The sequence below is a fragment of the Acipenser ruthenus genome, chromosome 2, assembly GCF_902713425.1.
Source record: "Acipenser ruthenus chromosome 2, fAciRut3.2 maternal haplotype, whole genome shotgun sequence".
NCBI lineage: Eukaryota > Metazoa > Chordata > Actinopteri > Acipenseriformes > Acipenseridae > Acipenser > Acipenser ruthenus.
Genome location: NC_081190.1, coordinates 33,570,240 through 33,594,127, shown reverse-complemented (window position 1 = coordinate 33,594,127; position 23,888 = coordinate 33,570,240). Strand labels below are relative to the sequence as shown.

At 36.9% G+C, this 23,888-nt stretch overlaps 1 protein-coding gene and 1 long non-coding RNA gene across 7 annotated transcripts in view; both read left to right on the top strand.

The window, feature by feature from the left end:
- Positions 1-873: 873 nt before the first annotated feature.
- LOC131705098 (uncharacterized) lies at positions 874-2,695 on the top strand. Its single transcript, XR_009310186.1, has 3 exons — positions 874-922; positions 1,062-1,112; positions 2,391-2,695. It is a non-coding gene; the product is annotated as an uncharacterized LOC131705098 (long non-coding RNA).
- Positions 2,696-6,093: 3,398 nt separating this feature from the next.
- Positions 6,094-23,888, top strand: part of LOC131696784 (ankycorbin-like) — a 61,739-nt gene continuing 43,944 nt past the window's right edge. For 4 of the 6 annotated variants that reach the window (XM_058994484.1, XM_058994494.1, XM_058994475.1 and 1 more), the window contains exons 1-2: positions 6,094-6,317; positions 7,345-7,415. In XM_058994484.1, coding sequence (XP_058850467.1) covers positions 7,380-7,415 — 36 coding nt within the window. In that variant the 5' untranslated portion in view covers positions 6,094-6,317; positions 7,345-7,379. The remainder of the gene's footprint in view (positions 6,318-7,344; positions 7,416-23,888) is intronic. The other 2 variants (XM_058994488.1, XM_058994470.1) reach the window with 1 other exon arrangement.

The window sequence follows — 23,888 nt, the reverse complement described above, 5'->3', positions numbered from 1 at the left end:
ATAATAATGTATTCTGGTGTAGGAAATTATATCCTTTAATAACTGAACATGTTCATAAACTAAAATGAGTTTTCAGTATCTCAAGGCATGAAGAAAGGTTAACTACACTGACACTCTAAAAGACATTAATACCTTAAGGTAGCTTAGCCCCAGTAGGACATATTTACCAAGCATTTAAGTTTGCCCTCAGAGTAAGAAAAGCCATCTTAGATGATTAGAAAGCAAACACTGGTAATACCAGTTCAGTTTGGATGACATCTGGTCTCCACCTCAGGCTTAGTAGATATATTATCTGCACCCTGTTATTAAAAAAGCTACAGAAAAGACATGTATTGCCAGTTTTACAGATATGTATTATATGCATCTATAGATATCTATAGAACCAGGTTTGATATCTGTAGAAAAAGTGCATAAATCCAATAGCTTTTCTATAGTAATCTATTTTTTTTGTCAAGGTAAGGTCATACACTTTATTGGTGAAAAAAAGATCCCCTGTTTTCTATGAACTTCTGTTCTAAAATGTTTTATTAGGTGCTTTATTATTATTATTAATTAATTAATAATAATAATAATAATAATAATAATAATAATAATAATAATAATAATAATAATAATAATAATAATAATAATAATATTGTGAAATTCCAGGGTGTAAAATCATTTAAGACCATCTGTGGCAGGGCCAAAGCCCTTCATATATATAGTGTGTGTGGGAATGTAAGTTTGGCAGGGACGGGGTTAAATATATCCCTGCCAGCAATCACAGGTGTGGCCATAGAAGGAAGCAAAATCCTTTGTTTGGGGGAGGCGCGAGGCTACAAGTAGTTATTCTTTTTTATTTGAACCTTTTATTTTGGCTTTTTTTTTGAGGATCTTTGACTCTTCTGGACAGACGTGACCCGGAGACAGTATTCAGTAAGCCGTATGTACAAGTACATTTTTTTTATTACTCAAATAAATAAAAATGTTCTTTTCACAAAACAAATGATATGAAAACATACCAATCAAAAAACTAACCCTTAACTGGGTATTAACTATCTCACTTTTCTGTCCCTCTCTAGACTGAAAAAGCTAATCTGAATGAACAAAACAAATATGAGAATGTCCCACAGGTAAGTCAACACACAGTCTTTGACAGTTCATCTGTGTCTTAATTTCTTCTTATCTGTTAAAAAGATTTTCGGTGGATCTCGGGACAAATCAGAGCAAGCACTAGCATGTAAGCATGCAACAGTTTTTGTTTTGGCTGATGGGCAGAGCCTTCTGTGTCATCCAGTAGCACAGATGAAAATATCCCAACAGTTTCTGCATATGAGACTAACAGAAAGCTTGTGTGAACGTACATTTTAATTTAGGCGCACGTCTGCGACGAGAAATTCCTAAAGGTTGACTATAAACAATAAACATGATTTATGTTTTCAGCTGAAAAGTATAAAACAAAAGAAAAAAAAACTCACGGTTGGATCTAAACTCATAGCTCAATCGTAATGTACTCTGGGAATGTAGTTTATTGGTGTCCACTGCCCACAGTTAATCACACATTAAAAACTACAAATCCCATACCCCGCAAATTTCACTGATTTATCAGTGCGATGGCTATTGGTTTTTAGACAGTTTGTCAAACTAAGATGAGGAAAATAACAAATTCATATATGTCGGTGTTTTTACACGAAATGAGCAGTACAGGTATGTCAGAAGTTAGTTACAGCGTGTTCATAGTTGTAAAATACAAGTTCAACCAACAGTGGCTAAAAGATTACCCCTGGCTTAAGTTTGACAATGTTAAAAAAATCCATGTTTTGCACGTTTTATCAAGATGCAGGGGAACTGATGGCAGGCAAGACTGCATTTTTAACAGGGAGCCAGAAGTTCTAACATGAAAATATATTAAACACAGTGCTTCAAAACGGCACGCAAAGTGCGGAGAGGCAGACCATCCCGCTACCATAACAGGCAAGCAGCACATTCTGAGGAACATGCTGCCAGGCAGTTAAAAAATAAAATAAATAAAAAGTTGTCCCTTTTTATTTGTTGATGCAAAAGTATTCAACTGCACAAGTGTTATGAAAGAAAGGAAAAAAATCTGTCGATATTCAACAATACATTTGAGCAAAAACTATTTTTTTTGTGTGTGCTGCTAATTTTTTTTTTTTAAAACTTAGGCTCACATGTGCCTAAAAAGGTTAGCGTAGAGCGTTTTGTTACATTTTTGTTGTGGTTGTTTTGTTTTATTATTGCTATTACATACTGGACACTATTATAAGTCCCGCTAATAATTGTTGGTCATAACTTACTGGTGGATCACGGAGCCCGTTGAGATCCACCAAAATGGATCGCAGTGTTTGGTGTATTGGCCACCACTGTGTTAAACAGTTTGTTTGTTTCCACAGGTGGCTACACCTGTTCCCGGTCCTTGTCGCCCTCTACTGGAGATAACAGGCAAAACAGGTAAATGTGCACAGCTCAACGGTCTGGTGTCTCCCTCTGCTGGAGACTGCAGGTGTAACAGGTAAGTATTAACAGTCCTGAGGTCCGTTGTCTCCCTCTGCTGGAGACGGTAGGAGGAGCAGGTAAGTATGCAGCTATCTCAAATGCTGTTGTCCCCCTCTGCTGGATGTGGCTGGTAAGTATAAAGGACTTCCACAGACAAAGCTCCTGCCCCGCCCAGGATCTAGGAAAACCGCAAGAAAGTACAGACCGACAGTCCTTTGTTGTTTGTTCAAGAAACACAATAAAACACAGTTCAAAAATCTTCTTTTGTTGTCCTTTGTGGTTTGTTCCAACAAGACACAAAAGGGGTTTGATTCGCACGTAATGTGTCAATTTCCCCACACCGTAGCAAACAGTCCTAAACAAAGGTTCTACAAAAAAATATTTTGTACTTCAACCCATTAACACACAGCATGTATTTCTTTGGAGTGTCCACAAGCACTTTTGGGTTCGCTATGCTGGCAGTGATTTTACTCACCCACTGCACAATTACAGACTATTAAACTATTATTACTGGCAAAAGTATTACTATTGAGACAAACTTCCATAGTTTGAATGTAAACCAACACATAACCTTTTGCTGGTAATCTCTTTAAACAAATTTGTCTTTTCCCTTTTCTTTGTTTTCTGCAACCACAGTACACAAACCCTGTTTCATCCTCCCCCTAAGCACCCTGGGAATTGTATTTTTAATGCCACCTGCCTTTCTTGAAGAAAGAATGCCCCATTTCTCACTATATATATATATATATATAGCACGATTGTTTCTAATGCCGTTCATTATATTTTTTACCCTGAATGGAATAATAATAATAATAATAATAATAATAAAATGACAATTAAACTACATCTACCCACATCTAAAATACCCTCTTTTTATGGACATGTTTGTTTACAAATTATTTTTCTTCCAAAAAATAATTAAAATTAAAATAATATTACAGGCTGCTGTGAGTCTTGCCATGGATGAGAGAGATGAGAGAATTTCCTTTTTACAAAATATGGTTTGTGATTAGATATGGGGTTGTGGCAATGCGCCCCGCCCGTGTGCATTTGTGTGTTATGTGTTGTATGTTGCGTGCATGTGTTAATGTTGGTGTATAGTCATTGGTACACGGGATATAAACGGGTCTGTGTTTCACGTATATTTAAAAAGTGTAGATTTGTATTTAGGCACGAGGAGAGCACAAATCACTTCACGTGCTGGTTAAATGTAATATGTGGTCACGGGAGTACACTTAACTAATTCACGTGCTAGGATTCAAGTGAATAATTAATTAGTAATTGAATCCCAGCACAACAGTATATATAGATGCACGTTTCTTTCACTCGGGGTTGGGTGTTCGGTGAGTGGAGAACGGGATTGGAGACGGAGGTATTTGTGTAAAGAATAATAGTTAAAATCTGCTCACCATGTTTTGTTCGTCTGTCTGTGCACTGTCTAGTCCGTTTTGTTCGTCTATTTATTTTGGCCTCAAGTGCCGTGTGCTGTGTTTTGTTGTTTCAAACCTTTTATTTTCTGTTCTGTTTATTAAATGCTGAGCGAAAGCATTCGCTCAGCTTCACCAAACCACACATCTCTGTCTGTTTATTTCCTGCTTCTGGTCTGACGCCACCCACTCCGGCCGTCTTTGTGACGGGTACATTTTGGTAAAAAATATTTACTGTAACACAAACCACTAAAAAGTAATTGGAGGGGGGCAAAGTGGCATTGCAGACAGAGTGTCAAAGAGGGATTGTTTTGTTATTATTATTTATATATTTATTTCTGCCTGGTTATTCTCGCTGCCAACCTGTCAAAAACCACTTATAGTCGGGCATTACAGTATTTTTCAATAGGCCTACTGGGGCATGGTCATCTTAGAAAAAGTTAATATGTGATATGTTTGAAGTAGACTGGAATATTGAGTGCTTTGGAGTTGTGAATTAAATAATTATAAAGTCTAACAAAGAAACTGAAACAAGTATTCGTTAACATTTTAATATCATTATTATTTACAGTATCTTAATGTTAGTATATGTAGGTGCATATGATTACATGATGCGTCTATATACTAACTTTAAGATACGGTTGCTACTGAAGCATTCACTTGATGTTCTGGACCCAGCACTTAGTCATCACCACCTAGGGCCCTGCACAGATACAACATAACAAATTTAAATATAAAAGTAAAGCAAAAATACACTTATCAAGATTTGAAAATCAGGTGGATAGAAAAAAGTAGAAGTATAAAATGAAGGAACACAATGCAATGTTCATTAAGCAAATTAAACTAAAGGGGGCAGTATTACCTAAAACATAGAAGAAGAAAATAGCCAATATCAACAAAAGGCACATTTACAGCCTTGCAAAATGAATGACCTAGAAAAAAAAAATCAAATTGAAACCTGACTATTGCTGTTCTAACTTTATGGTTTAACAAACAAACCAATAAAGAGCAACTTGGTACGGCTATGACATATCAAATGCATCTGAAGTAATGTTGACTTCTTGTCGCTTTACTTAGTATTGTTTTGTGTTTCAGTCATCACACCCTGGTGACTTTTTAAAAATGAAAGCACCCCTGTGGTCTCAATACAGAGCTAACCTCAAAGATTATCAGGTACATCAGAGTGGAGCCTTGAACTTGTCCTGCAGCAAAACTCCTTGTGTGTGTAAAAAATAGTAAATGTGTTCCATGTGATATTTCTAACTGGGGAGGATGGGACACAATAGCAGAGGTGGGGGAGGAGCAATTACGCAACCCACACAAAAAGGGTGAGGTGTCGTGAGGATTAAATAGGGAAAATGATTAGCAATTGAAGGGAAGCCATTGCCTGCCTATGGATAGTTTTACATAGGGCTTCTCACCCACTATGGCCATAAATTCAAAATTAGAGCTCTCAGTACAACAAAAAAGGCGATGACCATGATCAGCTTTATTGGTGATGTATGTTACTAATAGGTATTTTCTTAATCTTTGATCTCTTGGTGTACGAGCAGTCGTAGACTTTGTTATTGTTTTAATCCTGGTGTCTCAATTGTAGCAGACGTGTTGTGCAACTGGATCAAGCCTAACCTTCAGCAAAATAAACACAAACAAAAGTACACCTTACTCACTGATGATTAAGGGTCTATCATAGCTGTCTGACTGGGTTTTCCCTAGAAGAAATCTTACATGCTGGTTACACCTCTTTAATATTCAACACAGGTCTCCATCTACATGAAATACAGTATATCTTTTTTTTCACACAAACTTCCCATAAGGCACACATCTTAAGACACTGCCAAAAATAATATCGTTTCCATAACAACAAAATATACAAGTGCTGACAAAACAAAGGGAGGAGACCCTTATACAATGCTGTTAACGAACACATACTGTAACTGGCACATTTTCAAATGAATGAAAGCCAGTAGCCGGCAAAACTAGTACCATTGTAGTCAAATCAAACTTTTCTAACGTCCTGTTGTTACGCCAAAACTGATTGATTTCCAATAGATCCCTGTGCTCTCACAGACACAGGACACGTATGTGTGATGTGACCAAATGCCCTAACCACAATTTGCTTTTATGTTGTTTTCGCCCATGTCTTACATGACACAAACAGCTCCCGGTGCAACATTGTAACTCAACGTCACGAGGGCAGGGCTGACGTCATTCTCTGAGTTTGGCAAAACAATCAGAGCGCCCAAGCTCACAGGGCACAGAATGGCTCTGCAGAGTTAACATATTCAACACGGCTCATTATTTGTGACTGAAACTAAAGGTTCTTGTCTGGGAAACTTACAAACTTCTCAACAGGTTTACCAAGACACTTTTTTTGCCGCTGCTAAACTCTATGGGGTAAGTTTGAAAACCGTTTTTTTTAACATTCTTTTTTTTTTTTTTTAGTTCAGTAGTGAAATGAAAGGAGTAGTGCTGTGCTGTGCTTTGCTTGCAAGGCTGTACTGGAATGAATAGGGTTATTGTTTTGTGGTGTTGGACACTCCTGGACAGGCGTTTGTGGAAAGTCTTTCGCGAAAATAAATAAATAACCCGATAAAACAAAAGTTCCTAACATAGTTTGAGTCACAATTATTAATAAAACAAATGCTACTGATCGAAGGAGAAACAATTACAGTAAAAAAATAAATAAAATGGGGTTAACTCAGGCTGAATTTGCAATGTGCTGACTCGAACCAGACAGCGTCTTGAGTTTGTGGTACACCAGACCTCTCCATTTGAAGAATTTAGTGCATGTCAGCGGAGAGAAAAGTACAATCGAACAAGATATGCTATAACTGTACATTGTGGTGAATGTGTATTTTCTGTATACATTTTCACTGTATACTAAACTCTTTGAATATATATATATATATATAAAATTTGCATCGTTGCAATAATGTATCCCAAGTACAAAACATGTTCGACTAGGGGCCGCTATATATGCGGGTTTGAGACTGCTGTTTATGCTACTTAAATTAAAATACAATGAGAGATGATACTGTATATTGCATTACTGAATAGTGGTAAATGATGTAACAGTTCATGCACTGCACGCTTAATTAGTTTTGTTGAGCATACAAATAATAGTAAGTTGTGAAAATATAATACTGCTGGTAAATCAAAGGGTTGGAATCACACCCCACACTTTCTATTAAGCAGAACTAGTCGTACCCTTTTACTGAAGTGACGCTTACCAATAGTGATTCTGCTAGTGCAACAGTATTGCACAAAGTGTTTATACTTTATTATTTTAAATGGAGTTACTATACAGATTATCCTTGATGTTTGAAAATGAAAGGGAATGCTGCACCCGCATCATGTTGATGTGTTGGAACATTCTATCTAGACACTTGATGATTTTTTAATTTTTTTTTTTTTTTTACAGGCTTTATTGACGTCTAGGAAATTGCATGGAATAAAATGAAGAGCCTAAAAGCAAAGTTCAGGAAGAGTGATGTAAGTACAGTAAATGTGAGCAATGTATCTGGCAGATTAGTAAATGTTGACAGGCAGGGCTGTGAAAGCTGGCCTTGACTCGTGCGACTGTTCAAAAGTGGCACAATAATTCAGTGTGAACTTTACTGTGTGCTAAGCAGCCATTTCAAGGCATGTTGAATGTCATTGCTTGACACATAAAGTCCAGCATTTATTGCACGAGCTATGCAATACACAGGTAATACACAAACATGCAAGTCAAATGGAGTGGTTTCAGAGAAGGGGGAAAGCCAGCTTGATCAGTGTTTTGGCATGCAAGGACCTCCCATGGTGCAGGAAAGAACAAGAGCAGGTGGTCCTGGTCTGCTGTAATTTGCACGTGGTTTTTAACGTTTTCGGCAATTTTAGATTTTTATTGTTTTAAGAAGGGGAAATAATGGCCAACAGATATAAGATTGTTTAAAACTGATTGAATGAAAGACTAACACAATGAAGTAGGGTTAGTATGAATTTTATTCAGTATATAATTATATACGGTGATAAGAAACACTTTTCGGTTTGTTTGTAAGTGATAAAATAGAATGGAAAGCAGTGTAATCTCGGGTTTGTTTAAATTCTGCGGCCTATCAGACTGTAATCCGCCATTGCTGGAAATCCCTCCTGTGACGTCACCGGTTGGAGAAGGCAGCAGGAGAATTGTGTGTGAAGTAAACGAATATCAACAATGGCGAGCAACGCGTCATTAAAGAAACACCGTCAGGTGTACATTGTGTTGCCCCTGGTTGCACAAAGATTCAAATGTGCATTACCACCGTCTCCCAAGTAACAGCGATAACCTGTTAAAGTGGCTGCAGGCAATACAAAGGAAAACTGTCCCAGACTTACAACATGCCCGCGTACGCAGCGTTCACTTCCTTGACAATGATTACATTTTTAAAGGCAAGTTCAATGCCGATGGAAGTTATATTAATGTCAAAACCAGAGAATTAAAGCACACAGCCTGCACGAGTGCATTTAACTTTTCACAATACGACCACACAAGGTGTGACTGTTCGACACCATGTGAAAAGGTAAAACTCGATCAAACTGTCTTTAGCAGTGCCGTTTCCACTAACTGGATTTTTTTTAAATAAAATTTAAAAGAATAATAATACATCAACAACTTGTTGTTTAATTTAAAACATTAAAGCTGTTATGTATTTTTTAATACCTTTTGAAGGGGGATTATTATTATTATTATTATTATTATTATTATTATTATTAATATAATAATGCATACAAGAATTATGCTACCCGTGTATGGCTGTCACCCGCGGCCTGATGATTGTGTTGCAGCCAAGTGGTCACATAAGGGCTTGGATTCCACTGTCTCAAAGGGGGTCCACGAAGCTTGATAAACATTAGGGCTGAGGCATGTTTGATTAAAATTCTGGAATGCTAATCGGTTACAATCAAGTTCATTTGTATTAATCCCATTTCTGCACAGTATCACACATGTACAGTTAATAAGTGGAACTAAATCATCTGGTATTCTTCAATTTTCGTCCTTAAAATCTCGAAATGTAATTTTTGACAATGCGTTACTTTAACAAAGCGCTGACACAGTCTTTCGACTATTTTTTCGCCATAACTCTGGGGTAGTTCTGCAGGCCAATGGCGTGGATCATATTCTTCTGTAAGTATGCATAGTCAAACCCGTGTTTCTGAAGACGTTTAGTAAGCGCTAACACTATCGACTCTGCTGACTGATCAAAAAGTTCAATTAACACTAAAAACATGAAGTGAGAGTCACGTGTCTTGTCTGTCTCGCATTCGAGATGCACAGTAAGTGCTGGGGAACCGTTCAGAGCTGTTGATTCATCAATTAATACAGCAATTTTGCCATCAATGTGTATTTTTCTCTCACAGGCTTTTTTGACCATTTCATCAGAAATGTGGTTGATAAGTTAAGTGGCACTGTATCTGGAATTAAGACCGGTTCCCACATTAACACCATGTATTTCTTGCAGTTCAAGTAAGGCCTGGTGATCAGAATAGTGTTGATTTTGTTTTGCAAGGTAGTAAGCAGTACAAAATATTTTACAGGTATTTTCATGATCATGCCTTTTTGCATTGTCAACACATTTCCCAATAAGATCCTCTGTGTTCTGCTGTAAAAGTGCAGTGGCCTTGTTATGGGTGCTGGATTTCTTGTGTTCAACTATCTTTTTTTGCAAAGATCTTAGCTGTTGCTCTTGAGTCTTTCCATTATACCCAACACTAATTTTTCCACTCAGCAGACAGAGAAAACACCCTGACTTTTCAAAATTGACAAAGTAGAAACATGTCTACAAACACTACACCCCAGATTACCATCCGCACAGTCAAGGAAAGTGTAAAGTTTTTTCTTTTCTTCCCATACCGCAGAACTCCAGATGTTTGGCCATGGACTTTCTGAAGTGTCCTGTTTTTCCGTGTCTGTCTTCCTCTGCTGTCAGTTTTACCGTAACACTACCGTCTGCAGTGCCTTCCATTAGCAGTGTTGTTGTCTCTTCACAATCTCCCTCAATAGCGCTTGATGTCGAACTACACAAAATATCATCAATCTTCTGTTTTTTTGTTACTGCTGTTTCCAAAATATTCCATCAAAGATTCCTGGCGAGTTCGTTTCCCACTACTTCTGGACATTTTAGATTTGTGAAAGTTGTTTTTATTGATTTATTTTACTGTAACTATCACCTCACATAATCACTGTGTATTTCAGTCAGCAGATACCAAGGAACGGCTTTCACAGACATTGCTACCTGACAAAGCAGAGTTTATATTCTAATTGGCTAAAAGGCCTTTACTTAATATGGAATAATCCAATCATAACCGTGAACCGCTTTTCGCAGGAGTCTGTGAAGTTTCCAAGACGGTTCATCTCACACAGTGATTGTGTGCTTCATTGCGTGGACACACTGTTTGACAGAAGTGCTATATGTAAATACTTGTGTAAATTGTTACGTTAACAAACGTTAATAAGCGGCCTTTATTAATTATTATCATCATATTGTTTCAGACAAAAATTCTAACAAGGAAATATTTTAAACACATTTAATAATTTTTTAATATTTGCAATTGAGAAACACGGGACTGAAAAAGTGGCGGAGCACCGCTCCGCCCCGCACCGGCTCCACTACGCCACTGGTCTCGGGTACTAAAATATCAGGTCAAAAATGCAACTCTAGCTAATTTTTTTTTAATATTTTAACTTATCTTCTAAATGAGCTGATGTGTTTGGAAAGAGTAACAACCCAATGCCCCCCCAATTGATTGCTTCAAAGGGTCAGAATTATCTCTTGACCTACATGTCCTCGGGGTATAGTATGTGCATGACTAACATAAGGGCAAAGTAACCTCTGCATACTACTGTACACTGAAAGCTCTATTTTGAGGTTTTGGAAGATGAAAGATTTTACTTTAAGAGTAAGTTGTAGAAGTTGACCCAGCTTGCCCCCCCCCCCAAGCACTGGAGTGCTAAATTTCTGTCTGCCCTCTGTTTAAACAAATGTATTACAAGCAACTTGGTGGTTGAACATATATTGCTGACCTACTATATATGAAAGGCAGCAATTGGAGGTAAGATTTGCACGTAGTGCTCTTAGTAGTATTAATTAACTCCTGAAAATATCTAGAAAGAATGCAAAATATATAGACTGAAACAATTACATATGTTTTATTTTTCACTTTTTCATGTTGAACATTAAGTTGTCAAACATTGACAAGATAAGGAGAGTTGCCAGCAGTAATCAGTCCAGTAACTTCCTACCTACTAGACGGCATACAAACAATTCAAGAACAATTTAAAAGTTGGGAGTGTACAGCCAAGTGTGTGGTCTTTTTTTCCTGTTAACAATATTAACTCCTTGTGGTTAGATCTATAGCTTTATCTATAAACTGAAGTGTATTATTAAATGAATTAATGCTCTATAAAATTATTATTATTATATTATTATTTAGTGTTTAATCTAGTCTTATCGACTCTTTGATTTTTTAAATTTTTATTTATTTTTTAATCCCAGTCTTGGGTATATATATTTTTTTATTTCTATATACACGTACAGTATATTAAGGATGACTTTGCTTATGTTGAAAAAGTTAAAATAGAGAGGCCCATGTGTTTAGAATATGTGAAGTGGACCATGTCATTCTACATAGGCAACTTTTGAAGTGCTGTAAAAATGATTTGGGTTTGACACAAATCTGCAACGCATTGTTTCTTCTCACAAATTCATAAGGGAATTATGTCTTGAACTTTTGCTTCACTCTTCAGAGATGAGCCCACCTTTATATGTACAGTATACATTGATGAACTGTGCTTGTGTTCTGAAATTCTATTGCATGTGTGGATGAAGGTCATGGTGATCAAATTTGTTTATGGTACCTACTGTACTGACACCTGTTTGTGTCATTTATATTCTTGGTGGTATGTTAATCACATACCTTGTTTATAGTGACCACCAATTCAGCTTACTAAAGAATATGTTGAATGAGAGGTTTGTTGCTCAATGTGTTCCTTTTGGATTTTAAAAGTTTGAATTTTGTATACTGTACATTATTGTATAACAGTCCAAGAACCTTTAAAAATCTTGTTCATTCAAGGATCGTTCTGGATATTTCATTATATAAATACTGTAAAAAATAATTTCCACTTTTGCTTTTTTCATTAGAATTGTTGATACAACCATAGGAAGTGACTCCTGTTCCCACTCAAATGACTCATATTAATAAACTTCACAAGTCAGGAGTAAGAGGCGTTAGAAGAGGGGCAGATGTTGCCTGGTTTTGTTTGCTTTTTTCATTAAATACTCATTTTGAGTTCTTGCGTACAGTTTTGTTTAAACTGGACAAGCCATTGTCAGAAATTTGGAAATTTGTATGAGCTATTCAACTAATAATAAATAAAAGTAGCAACAAGGTCTTACAATTTAATTTGCCAATCCAAGAGATTGTAGAGGTCTTTCAAAAAAGATATGTTGGCATTCTTTTAAATAGTTGTAATCCAGCCTTTCTAAGTAAAATTAACTTGTCTATTGCGTAACATTAAAATACCATTCCCCGTATTCAAGTGGCAAACAATGGGATTGGTCCAGGGTTCTTTCTACTTGCTGTGTATATAAGTTACATATCCTTTAGTAAGAAGTCACATTTTCAGTAAAAGAAAGGTTTATTAAAAAGATTTGTAAACTTGGTTACTTTTCTGGAAGGAGAATCTGCCCCTAACCAACACGTCATCAGCAAGCACATAAAGGTTCTGTGTGTTATTCTCCCATGTCGCTTCTTTTGTTTCGGCCCCTCGGTCACATGCTGGGAAGCCGAAACGGGAGTCAACCGCTTAGAGCCTCGAGGAAGGGCTACCCTCAGCCACCGACTCCCTGAGGTTTCCCCCTACATCAAAAAATTAAATACGTGAGTAGGAGTTTTTTCCTTACCTGAGTGCTGAGCGGTTCTTATTTAGTTCTGCTGGGTGTGTGGTCGGGTTGGAGAGGCTGGGCTCTCTCCCCCAGCGCAGTCATGCTCTGGGGGACGGGCCGTGTCTCAGCTGCTCATTCTCATAAATTTTTCATTATTTGGGGGGGTAGGTGGCAGTGCGCCACTATGGGGTGCTGTGACAGGATGGACGTAGTGGTGACGTCAAGCCAGTTGCTGGAACAAAAACAAACAAAGGCAGTACTGCAGGCAAAAGACGCGGCGTGTGCCGTTTATTTAAATAATACAAAAATAAAATAAATATTTTAACAAAGAAAACAGTGCTCACAGAGCAAAATAAATATTTAAACGAAACAAAGTCACGAACTCAAAATAATAACCAAACCTAGGTCAGGCTGGGCAATCGCCTTCACCGATCCTATACGTTCTCGTTTTAAATTTCTCTCTCTCCTTGCTCGCTCTCGTACACTCTCGAACACCCACCTGGAACCGAGAGCGCTGCAGGTTTACATGCAGGTGACCATCTCCCAGTTTAGCAACAAATTAATCACTTAATTTGGGAGATGGCCACCTTCTGCACAAGGTTTTTAATTACTCCTGGCAGAGGACAAGCTACCAACCTTGCCTCTGCCAGAACACGTTTTAAATAAAAACAAAACAATAACAAACATGGCTCCTCTGTCATTTATAAATAAACCATAACACGTCATTTAAATCAATAATAAATCATAATACAAAAATATAAAATAACACAGGGGCGAAGGGGGAGACCCCGTTCTAAAAATAAATAAACAATATATTTTAAACACCAGGGCTTTGCCCTGCCCTCTTTTCATGTACAGGGCTCCTGGCCCTGTTACAGGTGCATTAATCATTTATTATTATTTTTCATTCATGGTTTGGCGGCCTCGTCTTTTTGGGGGGAGGTGGGCCATAGCCACTTCCTGTCTGCGGCACTGGGATGCATGCAACTGTTCATGTCTTTCCAGCCAGCCTCGCGCAGGTAGCTGTCGAGCACCCACGGATGAGGCCTCCGGCCAAATTTATCTTTCACTCGAGCGCTCATCACAGTCATCGGCCCCTGAGCGTCCATCACAGTTCATTAAATCATCTGCAATTGCAATCAATAAATTATTCATTCATTGCGGATTCTCTGTGCTGAAAAACTGAATCGCCTAATATTTAAAAAATAAAATGTTTACAGTAAAAGCATGTTAATAGAATTGTTTTGTTAAGTCTGCCTTTGTCTGAAAAGAGAACTGCAGTATCAAAAAACTGAAAAGGAGCACAAAATAGAAAAGGTAATGGAAGCTTTTAAGTTCTGCCATGCCCATGTTATATTAAACATAACATGGCATTGACTGCACATGACAGAAGAGGAGGCTGTTTCATTTATTTTCAATAAGTTTATGGGAAACATGTTTCTCTCACAATATTTTGACTGAGGTGTGGATAATTTAAGGGATCTGGCTGTTCAGACAGATGCATTATAAACCAGTTGTGCAATTTTGTAAATCCACCTACAGAGAACCTCATTGTTCACAGCTTAATTGCAGAGAAAAAACAAGACTTGATCTGAATAGTTGTATCAAACAACTTTTGGTATTAATTAGAAATGTTTGCTTCCCCCCCCCCCCAGTCATTAATTGCTATCCACTCTTGAGTGTTCTGATTTCTGAACAATAAAAACTTTTTTTGATTTAATTTCTACTTTTACTTGGCATTTGTTCAACATTAAATCCATATTTACTCTGAAGAAAGTGTATTGGCAATGATTTTACTGTTGTACAATTGAAAGATAAAAACAAATACTTACCTGATGTCTAAGGCCTGTTTTTATGAGTCAAGTGTACCATAGACATTAGAAGAACTGGGCTTCCCTTCACTAACCTGCAGATTTGGCAAACGTATAATTTAAGAATAGAGTACGAGTTTTAAAACTTTTTTTTTTTTTAAAGTTCTTTTAATAATTTTGCCAAAATGCATTATGCTTCTCCAAGAAAGCGATTGCATCATATTTCAGAGAGACAAGTGAAATCGGTTAGCCTACGTTTAATGTAATTCCTGGTATTCGCAATCACTTCCTTGAAATGTTTTTAGAGACCTAAGTCTCGACTGTAAGTGCAATAATTTATTACACTCTGAAAGATCAGTGACTTGTTTCCTGTGTTGTTGCTTGGAAATATGTGTTTATTTATTGTAGGTAGATGGGATAATTCATCAGCCTTCTATTTTTAAAATAAAATATTCTTTGGTGCGTGATCAGACTAAATACATAATTTTTTTTTAGCTCTGTAAAATTGAGGAATGGAAGCCCAAGTACTGCCAATACTACTAATGCCTGCACTTAACCTTACTTAAAGAATTTCACAGACTAAATTTGTTTGGTAAATATATTTTAATTCTCTGAGTTGGTCCCTAGATGTGTGCTTCTTTGTCAGTTTGGCTCCAATCATTATGTGTATACGATTACCAGTTTAGTTTACTTCAGTTGATATACTACAGTACATTTCCCTTTCATCTTCATGTCCTATTGTTAATGCACCCCAACCTTCTTAAATTCCACAAAGACAAAACTTTAAAGATGTCGCGGACACAACACATCTTAGAACCAATACATTGTTCTACCTTTGTGGAATGTTCTGTTTGCTTTTTCGATTGTCTTTGATGACTTGAAGTCTCTGTCCTACTCATGCTATACTTAGTAGGCTTTAAATCAGGTGAAAATGCAGACTAGGGCAGTGTTTCATGAGCATCACAGGCATTCTCCAAACTAAAAGAAACATTAAAGTAAAATAATTTCATTTAAGGTACTGTAAAAAGCCAATTTGACTAGCAATTCTATATCGCCAAATATAGAAAAACAATATATAGCAGACCCTGATGTTGATGTGATCCAGCCTAAATGTATTCCTGTCGGAGAGAAATTGTCGCATTAAGATTAGCAATATTGTTTTTGAATATTATTTAACTGTATATTATTACAAAATGTAGCCTAGGGTGCCAGAAATCCCACTTGTTGCTGTGCATATTTATAGTTTGGGATTTACTATGACTTGAGAATGTGTGCAGTGGTGATATCTTTCACTTCTCTATAAGATTTAGCTTTCCACGCCCCTGGGTTAGTTGCTCCTACACAACTGGTCTCTGCTTCCCATTGTTGAAGGTTGGATCCTAACCAATGTGGAGCTCTGCAATTTAGCCGCTTGACAAGCACTGATGCCACCTCTCAGCATACCAGTAGCCTAGAGAGTCTCTCCGACTGACAAGGCATTTTGGCAAAAAAATCTAACAACAAATTCTGTCTTTGAGTTTGTGCAATAGTATACAGATGATACTGTTCTTTTAACAAAATGATTGTATTTGGGTCAAACAAGATTATTTATACACAATTGGTGAATGTCTCCGGAGTGGTCATTAAGTCTGTGTTGTACAATACTGGGGAATACTTTATATGTGACAATTCATTTAACTAAATGCTGTCCAAACGGTTAGTAAAGTAATTGTACTTGAACCGTGATGGGACATGACAAACCTTCAAAGTTGTGACATTTTTCACTTTAGACAAGCTGTGTAAGTAGAAGATGGCAAGCAGTTTTACAGACGCGTAAAGTAGATAAGATGGCTTTTCAGAGTAAAAAACATCCTGTTTCTAATTGTCTTTAATCACGGTTGTTGTGTACCATATTATCCTTTTCCATATACCACATTTTGCTGCCTGAAGTTTCAAACTAAACCATCTAGTATGATTACTATGATTATTTGACAAACATTACACAATTAAAATCTGCAGCCTTTGTGCAAAACTGCAATGCCATGATATGTATTAGATTAGATTGTAACTTATTGCAACAAGTTACACTAATGAGCAGGCGCTGAACTGACATTGAAAAGGCCACTTAAGCTGGCAATTTGGTCCTTTTAATATAGGTGAGTTTACTGTGGTTGCTTGCAATTTATTTGGGGTGTGTAATGGGCATAAAAAGCTGTATATTTTAATGAAAACTCAAATGGTAGCATTAAACCAAAAAATAAATGATATAGGTTAATGCTGTTATGAATAAAGAGTAGTACATTGTGGGTGTACCATATTGAGGCAGAGTAAATTTGCAGAAACTTGAAGCAATGATCTTAGTAAGTTTTATTGATTTTTATCTTAATATCCAGGTGTATTTCCCAGCTAGTGTCAAACATAAGAGGTTTCCTGTTGAAAGAAAAAGATAATTTTAAAAGAATGTGCATTGCTTTCAATTGTACAAAAGCCTAAACCTCTATTTTCAGCACCATCACATTTGACAAAAGAAGACTAACTGTTTCTTATAAAAAATGTGATCTATTAAAAGCCATATTCACCTATGTCCTAATTTGTACCAACATTATGTGTATTCCAGAGGGTTGTGTCTGTGAACAGGGGCTTGGAGTAGACGGGAAGTGGCCCAGTCTACGACCTCTTTTCCAAAGGGATGGAATCATTCTTAAAAGAATGAAGAAAAAAAAGACTCATCAGTGAGTCAGTAAGGAAACTGGGCAAGCGCAGTCTCAGTTTCAGTTTACAAGAATTCATACTGACATGCCTTTTAATTGCATCCATAATGTTTCCTAACAAGAAAGGGTGGTTCGCAGTGATGTTCAAGCCACAGCAGGCCGTGGAGGTTTTTAAACAGGAAGGCATCTGAAGAATTGCTAGAATGTCTCTGTCTAATTTTATAATTTGTCGTCCTTGTTTTCTTTGCCAACCTCATATTTCAAATATGCACCAATTTTAGCTCATGTAACATTATGGAGATTCTTTAGGCAGCTGGTGAATTGCAACATTAGGGCTGCTTTTCAACAGAAGTAATCATGAAAAAATAACTTCTGATTCTATTTTAGGCATTTTGTACTGGGTATCAGCCTAGAATTGGACTGGCATTTGTCAAAATGCCATTTGACTCATTACTTTTTTTGCAAATACTGGGCAGCAAGAATACCAAAAGTTACAATGTTTTGTAACCAAAACCAAGGTGATTCAATTTCAAAATCCCTGATTTAAGACAAGTTATAGCTGCAAACATTCAAGTTTAATGTGGTTCATAAGAAACAAGCTAGTCTTTTAAGGCAGTTGCTTAGGTCAGTTAGGTATTAAGCTATAACCTTGTTAAATGTTGACCTTTGAAGTTAATCAAGCTTGACTGGTTCTTTGTCTTTTATTCTTATTTATTTCTTAGCAGATGCCCTTATCCAGGGTGACTTAAAATTATTACAAGATATCACATTATTTTTACATACAATTACCCATTTGTACAGTTGGGTTTTTACTGGAGCAATCTAGATAAAGTACCTTGCTCAAGGGTATAGCAGCAGTGCCCCCCAGTTGGGATTGAACCCATAACCCTCCGGTTAAGAGTCCAGAGCCCTAACCACTACTCCACACTGCTGCCTTGTCAACATGTTTTATGAAACTGTGGACCAACTTAGGGTTTGAGTGAGGCACAAGTATGAGATTTTCGCTATCCACAAGATAGTTATTAATTTGTCAATTCCTTAGTAATTTAAGGTCAAAAGTCACCATAATCAGTAAATTAGAGTTTCTGTCATTTATATATTGTAGGGTTAATGGGAAGAAGCTGTTCATCTTATAGCGTACTCATATGTGACAGTTTTTTTTGTTTTCTACAAGAGTAAATTTTGTCACAAAAGTTGTAATATTTGACGTATTAAACAAATAAAAAAATACTAATGAATATAAAGAAACGGCACATAAATGGTATATTCTTCACATGTGGAGGTTTCCAGTGTGCATTGTTTGTCTCTTTTAAATTCTTAACTGTGGCAGACTTGCCACTACCATTATATAAACCCAGCTGGGTGGACCTACATTTTCATAACGTCATATTTTGTGATTTTAATTGACCTAGAGACATTAACCATTGGTTTTATTTTATTTATTTTATTTTTTTTGGAACATGTCCACCACACTCATTTGGGTGTTTGACATGGAATGGTCCGGTTAGTACTGGATAGTGTCAGGTCTTGCTTTTCTTAAACTGTCAGAAAGGGAACAAAAGGACAAAGAACCAGGATGTACTTTTTGAAACTGATAGCCTTTTGTAATAACAAACTGAAAACCATCACTCCAGGTACTAGTGCGGCAGTAAATCAGTCAGTGCAATTAGCCTGTTTTACATACCCTGAATCTTGAATCAATAACTTGAAAGTTTCAGAATTAATACAATTCTTTCCAAAGGTTTCCATTATTATAGTTCTTGGAATGACAGTGGATGATTGTTCCTGTGTGATTCCTTATAAAGCAGAGCATACTTCTCTCCCGCTTGTGTTAAAACTAATACAGAAAACAGTGAAGATCATGGACATCTTCTGTTTGTTTGTGCATTAAACACATTGCTGTTTTCCATTAAGAGGCAAAAATGATAAACATCAAATGTCTTTTGGTAACAGAATCTGGATAATTTAAAGCATTCTTGCTAAAAAAAAAATTGATACCAGTGTTTTCACTGGGCTTGCTGCCCTAGTTAAATTTATGTGCACCCATTATACTGCCAGACTTCCCACTTAATTAAAAAAAAAATTGCAAAACTTCTGATATTCAGTCCCTAACTAAATTTCTAGCTATGTATATTGCTCCCCATTCACTGTGTGGGTCTTCATTCCTCCCTGCTGCTAAAGACTAAACAGGAAACTGAAAAAAGTTGACAGATTGCTAACAATAAGTACTGTAGCTAAACTCAATGCTTATCTTTCACCTAAAAAATGCTTTGGGATATATGGCAATATGTGGGCTTCCTTTTCTGTGATATTGCTCATTCCAAATAAAAAACTGTTTTAAAACTACTGTTAAAAGCCAATTTCAGATGGCCATAATTAATAATGTAATGCACCAATGTATGTATGTATGTATCAATACAGTTTGCATAGTATAGACACCCATCTTGACAAGAATCCTGTTATGAGTAGGGATTTTTGTTTCTTTGATAAATGCATTTATTAAATTTGACAGATTCCACATTCTTTTGGTCTAGTTAGGTAGTGTTACAAGCAATTTCTGTAAGCACCACTGTTTAGTGTTCTCTTTCATACAAACAATAGTTTTTACGACCGTGTGTAAAGAGAATAGTCTACTTTTCTACCTTTACCCCAATTAACCTTATGTTTGGAATTCCATGCCTTATTCATTTTGGTTTTGATTTTGATCTCCTTTCTGCTCATGTGAAATTGACTGTGAAGATTGATTGCTTTCCAGAATCACAGGTTATGAAACAGCAGAGGAAGCCAAGATCCTGGTACAAAGAGAAAACAGTAAGGGATGGAGGTATCAGTAATTTGTATTAGATTAGGTGGGGCTGGAGAGTTGAAAGGTCACATTGTCACATGATTTTAATGGAACAAGGCTGTTCAGTCCCGACACGTCTTTCCTGGATTTTCCAGATCAGTTTAAAGTGAATAATTACAAGTGTGGAAGTTTAACAAAACAGAGCTTATCTTTGTTTTGTTTAATATTCCCATTACTGTGTGCAATTTTACCATGACAATTTATTTTAAGCGTCTCTCCTCAAAAAAATGTAAACAAAATATCTCCATCAAACATGGCTGTGCAATGTTTCTTAGTCTGGCGTAATGTTTTGCTGACCCCAATCAGACCCACTGTGGAACAGCCCTTCCGTCACATAAGGCCTTTCTGCAGCGCCTGTGCTGCTAAAGGAGCCTGTATTTAAAATAAGAACTCTGTATGTCATGTTCATGTATTTTAACTTTTAATTGTTCGAGATGTGTAAGCAGTTCATTTGATGGTGAGACCTGCCAGAACTTCTTGAATAAATGTTAACGTTCAGCAACTTGCCTTTGTAGTAATTCATAAGGTGATGTTATTTTGTACTGTACTTGGAGCACTTTCACTGATTGATTGATTGATGTGGATTGAAGTGTGGGATGCGCATTGAACCAAGATCACTTGAAATAGTGGTCGCGGTTCGCTTGGAACGAGACTCGGTACGATTGCCACTGCTCCATTTCAACATTTTGCAATGTGAAACAAAACGTATTCCCGTTCACTTGGAAACAAATCGCTCCAAACAGCAAAGCAAATCGTGGAAGTGTTGTATTTCAGCAGCACCAAGGAAAGTGTCTCTCCTTGTCGCACATAGGCAATGCAAGGATTGTCAAAAAACACACATACACGGCAGACAGTAACACCATAATGTCATGTACACAACAGCACAAAAAATAATACTATGGGGCTGATTTACTAACTGGCGCAATAGTGTTTGAGATTTAATTACTATTGCAGCAAGCGTGTTCTTTAAGTATAATAGCAAAACTGTCACAAACAAAGTAAAGCATCAAATGACAATTGAATAATGATTTAGCACATGTATTACATCTGGGTTTATTATAATTGTGCAATATACACTCGCAGGGAAAAATTGTGCCAAGACAAAGTGGTATAGTCTGTACAGACATTAGTCTGATGCATTTGCACTGCTCAGTCTGATTTTAGTAAACCAACTTTTGTTGCGTCTGTATCTCACCACACTGTCATGCGTACAACATTTACAACAAGCTATTATTATTATTATTATTATTATTATTATTAATAATAATAATAATAATAATAATAATAATAATAATAATAATAATAATAATAATAATAATAATAATAATAATAATATCTAAATTGCAGTTGGTTGAATGTACAAGTACATCTTTTTCACAATCATGATTGTCTCTAGTATTTCCTCCAAAAGAACAGTGTTTTTCCAACAATTACTTGACACAGCCACAGCATGTAATGTATTCTCCATGTTGAGCATGGTGGAAAATGGTTTTTCCAGGGAGAACTTCTGCTCTAGTAGTAATCAGCAACAGAGCCGAGTGTGTTTGGAAAGTGCAATGTGAAACCAATAGCACTCTACTCTGGGTGAAGCTGCAAGTGAGCCAAAGTCCTGGGTTGGATGGAGAGAGAGATGAGGGGAGGCATGCAGGGAGTCCTCGAAGGCTTCAGCCAAGCGGACTGCTTCCTCCAGCGTGGTGGGCAGGTGTCGGCTGACCCAAACTTGGATCTCTGTTCCCAACACTTGCCCAAATTGCTCAATGGCAATTGGCTCCAGCATCTGCTCGGGCGTTCGGGTGCTGGGGCAGAGCCACCGGGCCATCTAATCCACCAGTTGTTGCGCCACCACGCAGGTCCTGACTCTTGGGGATCGCTGGTATTCCCTGAACCAGCGACAATGCGTCTCCTCCGTAATATCTAGCTGCTGGAGGATAGCCTGCTTAACCAGGTCATAGTCTAAGGCGGCCTCGTGTGTCATTGTTTGATAGCCTACCTGAGCTTCTCTGATTTTAAGTTGGGGCCCAGTTGGGTAGCCCACCATCCCAGAGGCCATCAGCCTCTCAAAAGCAACCAGATAGATGAATGGTGGAAAAAATAATGATCGATTTCCAAAAGTAGCCTGCTTGGCCAGAAGCATCCTCAGCGACTGGGTTTTCAGCAAGATTGGGCAGATGGTAAACAAGTGGCTTTCCTCTTTTAAGTATATAAGAAATTGACACTTTACAGAACAATTTTTTTTGTAAATAAGTTGTTATTGTTGCCAAAGATTAACCATCCATTACTTAGATTTACTTGTTTAATTATTCAATAGGTTATATTTGTGCTTCTACCACCACTTGGCACTAATCAAGACAAAAAGTAAGGTAAGACATTTTTTTAGAGGAGCTGTGCATAAGCTGATGTAATCGTTTTCAATAATTTAGTAGCATAAGCTATTCAGTACATTATGTATACGTATTACTTCTGTTAGTTTTGATGACTTTTTTTAAGGACATTGATGCATCATCTGTTTTTGGAAAACAATACATGGATGGTAAAAAAAAAAAAAAGGGGGGTGGGGGTGGGGTGCGGCATGGCATCGTCCCAGCCTTATTCATAGCATGCCTTTGTGATACAAGGTGCCGTCAATTGCATTCATTCATTTGTAGGCCTATGCATGCACAGACCAGTCATATAACATGTTTAAATACGATTTCATATAGATAAAAGTTCTCTCATACTAGTATATAATGTTATAGAGCCACAACTCAAATTGTATTGAAAACAAACAATATACTGTATAGAGCTTTTTTGGAAAAAAAGGGTTACAGAGAGTGAATGTGTACTAGTCAGAGAAATGGAGAGAACCTACAAAAATGAAAAAAAATATCAGAGTTATAATGGGTGCATTATATTATCTTTTGAAAGTTTGAGTGACCAACATTTCAATTCAGGCTATAGTGTCAAGTCAAATCTATACATGTCATATCTTTAATTTTGCAGATGTAATGACTTCTGAGGTCTTGATGTGTTTTTCGTGGACCGCTTGGTGTCAACTGATTCAAAGCCACCAGGTTATATTGGGTGACATTTTGCTAAGCAACGGGAGTGAGAATGATAGAAAACAGTGACAGAGTTTCAGAAGTGCTACGCTGCTGCTATGTTTTACCACAAGATATAAGCTGGTGACTTAATTAGATTTATACAGCATGAAAAATAAACTATGGTATTTTTAAAAATAGTTATGTTGTTTCTTTGCCAATACATACTTTCAACATTTGTTACAAATTTACTAAACATGAAGTTCTCTGAGGAAACTAGTGCCAGTGCATAAAAAAAGCTATTTAAGTAAGTGTGAAGTATGACCGGGATTAGCTGAAACAGGTTTAAAAAAGAAAGCCTTATGAAGAAAACTAAGTATTGCATATTGAGGTCAGATATTTCTGGAATGACAATAAGGAGCCATTACTAAGTCTAAAAAGCCCATTTTAAATTACGAATTCTTATTCTTGCTTAAACTGTACCAATCGCTTTTAACAACAACACAAAGATGAACAGTAATAAGCACTTGCCTGATAAATGTCAGGAATACTGTTTTTTATAAAGGTCTATTAACGTCTGCTTCATTACCCCAGCTGTCTGTGTGGAATTTGAGAGTCTCACTTTCAATTATGTTACACTTCCAAGCAAAATATTTCAATACTGTAGGTTAGGATTCTTTAAAGCAATTAGGCACT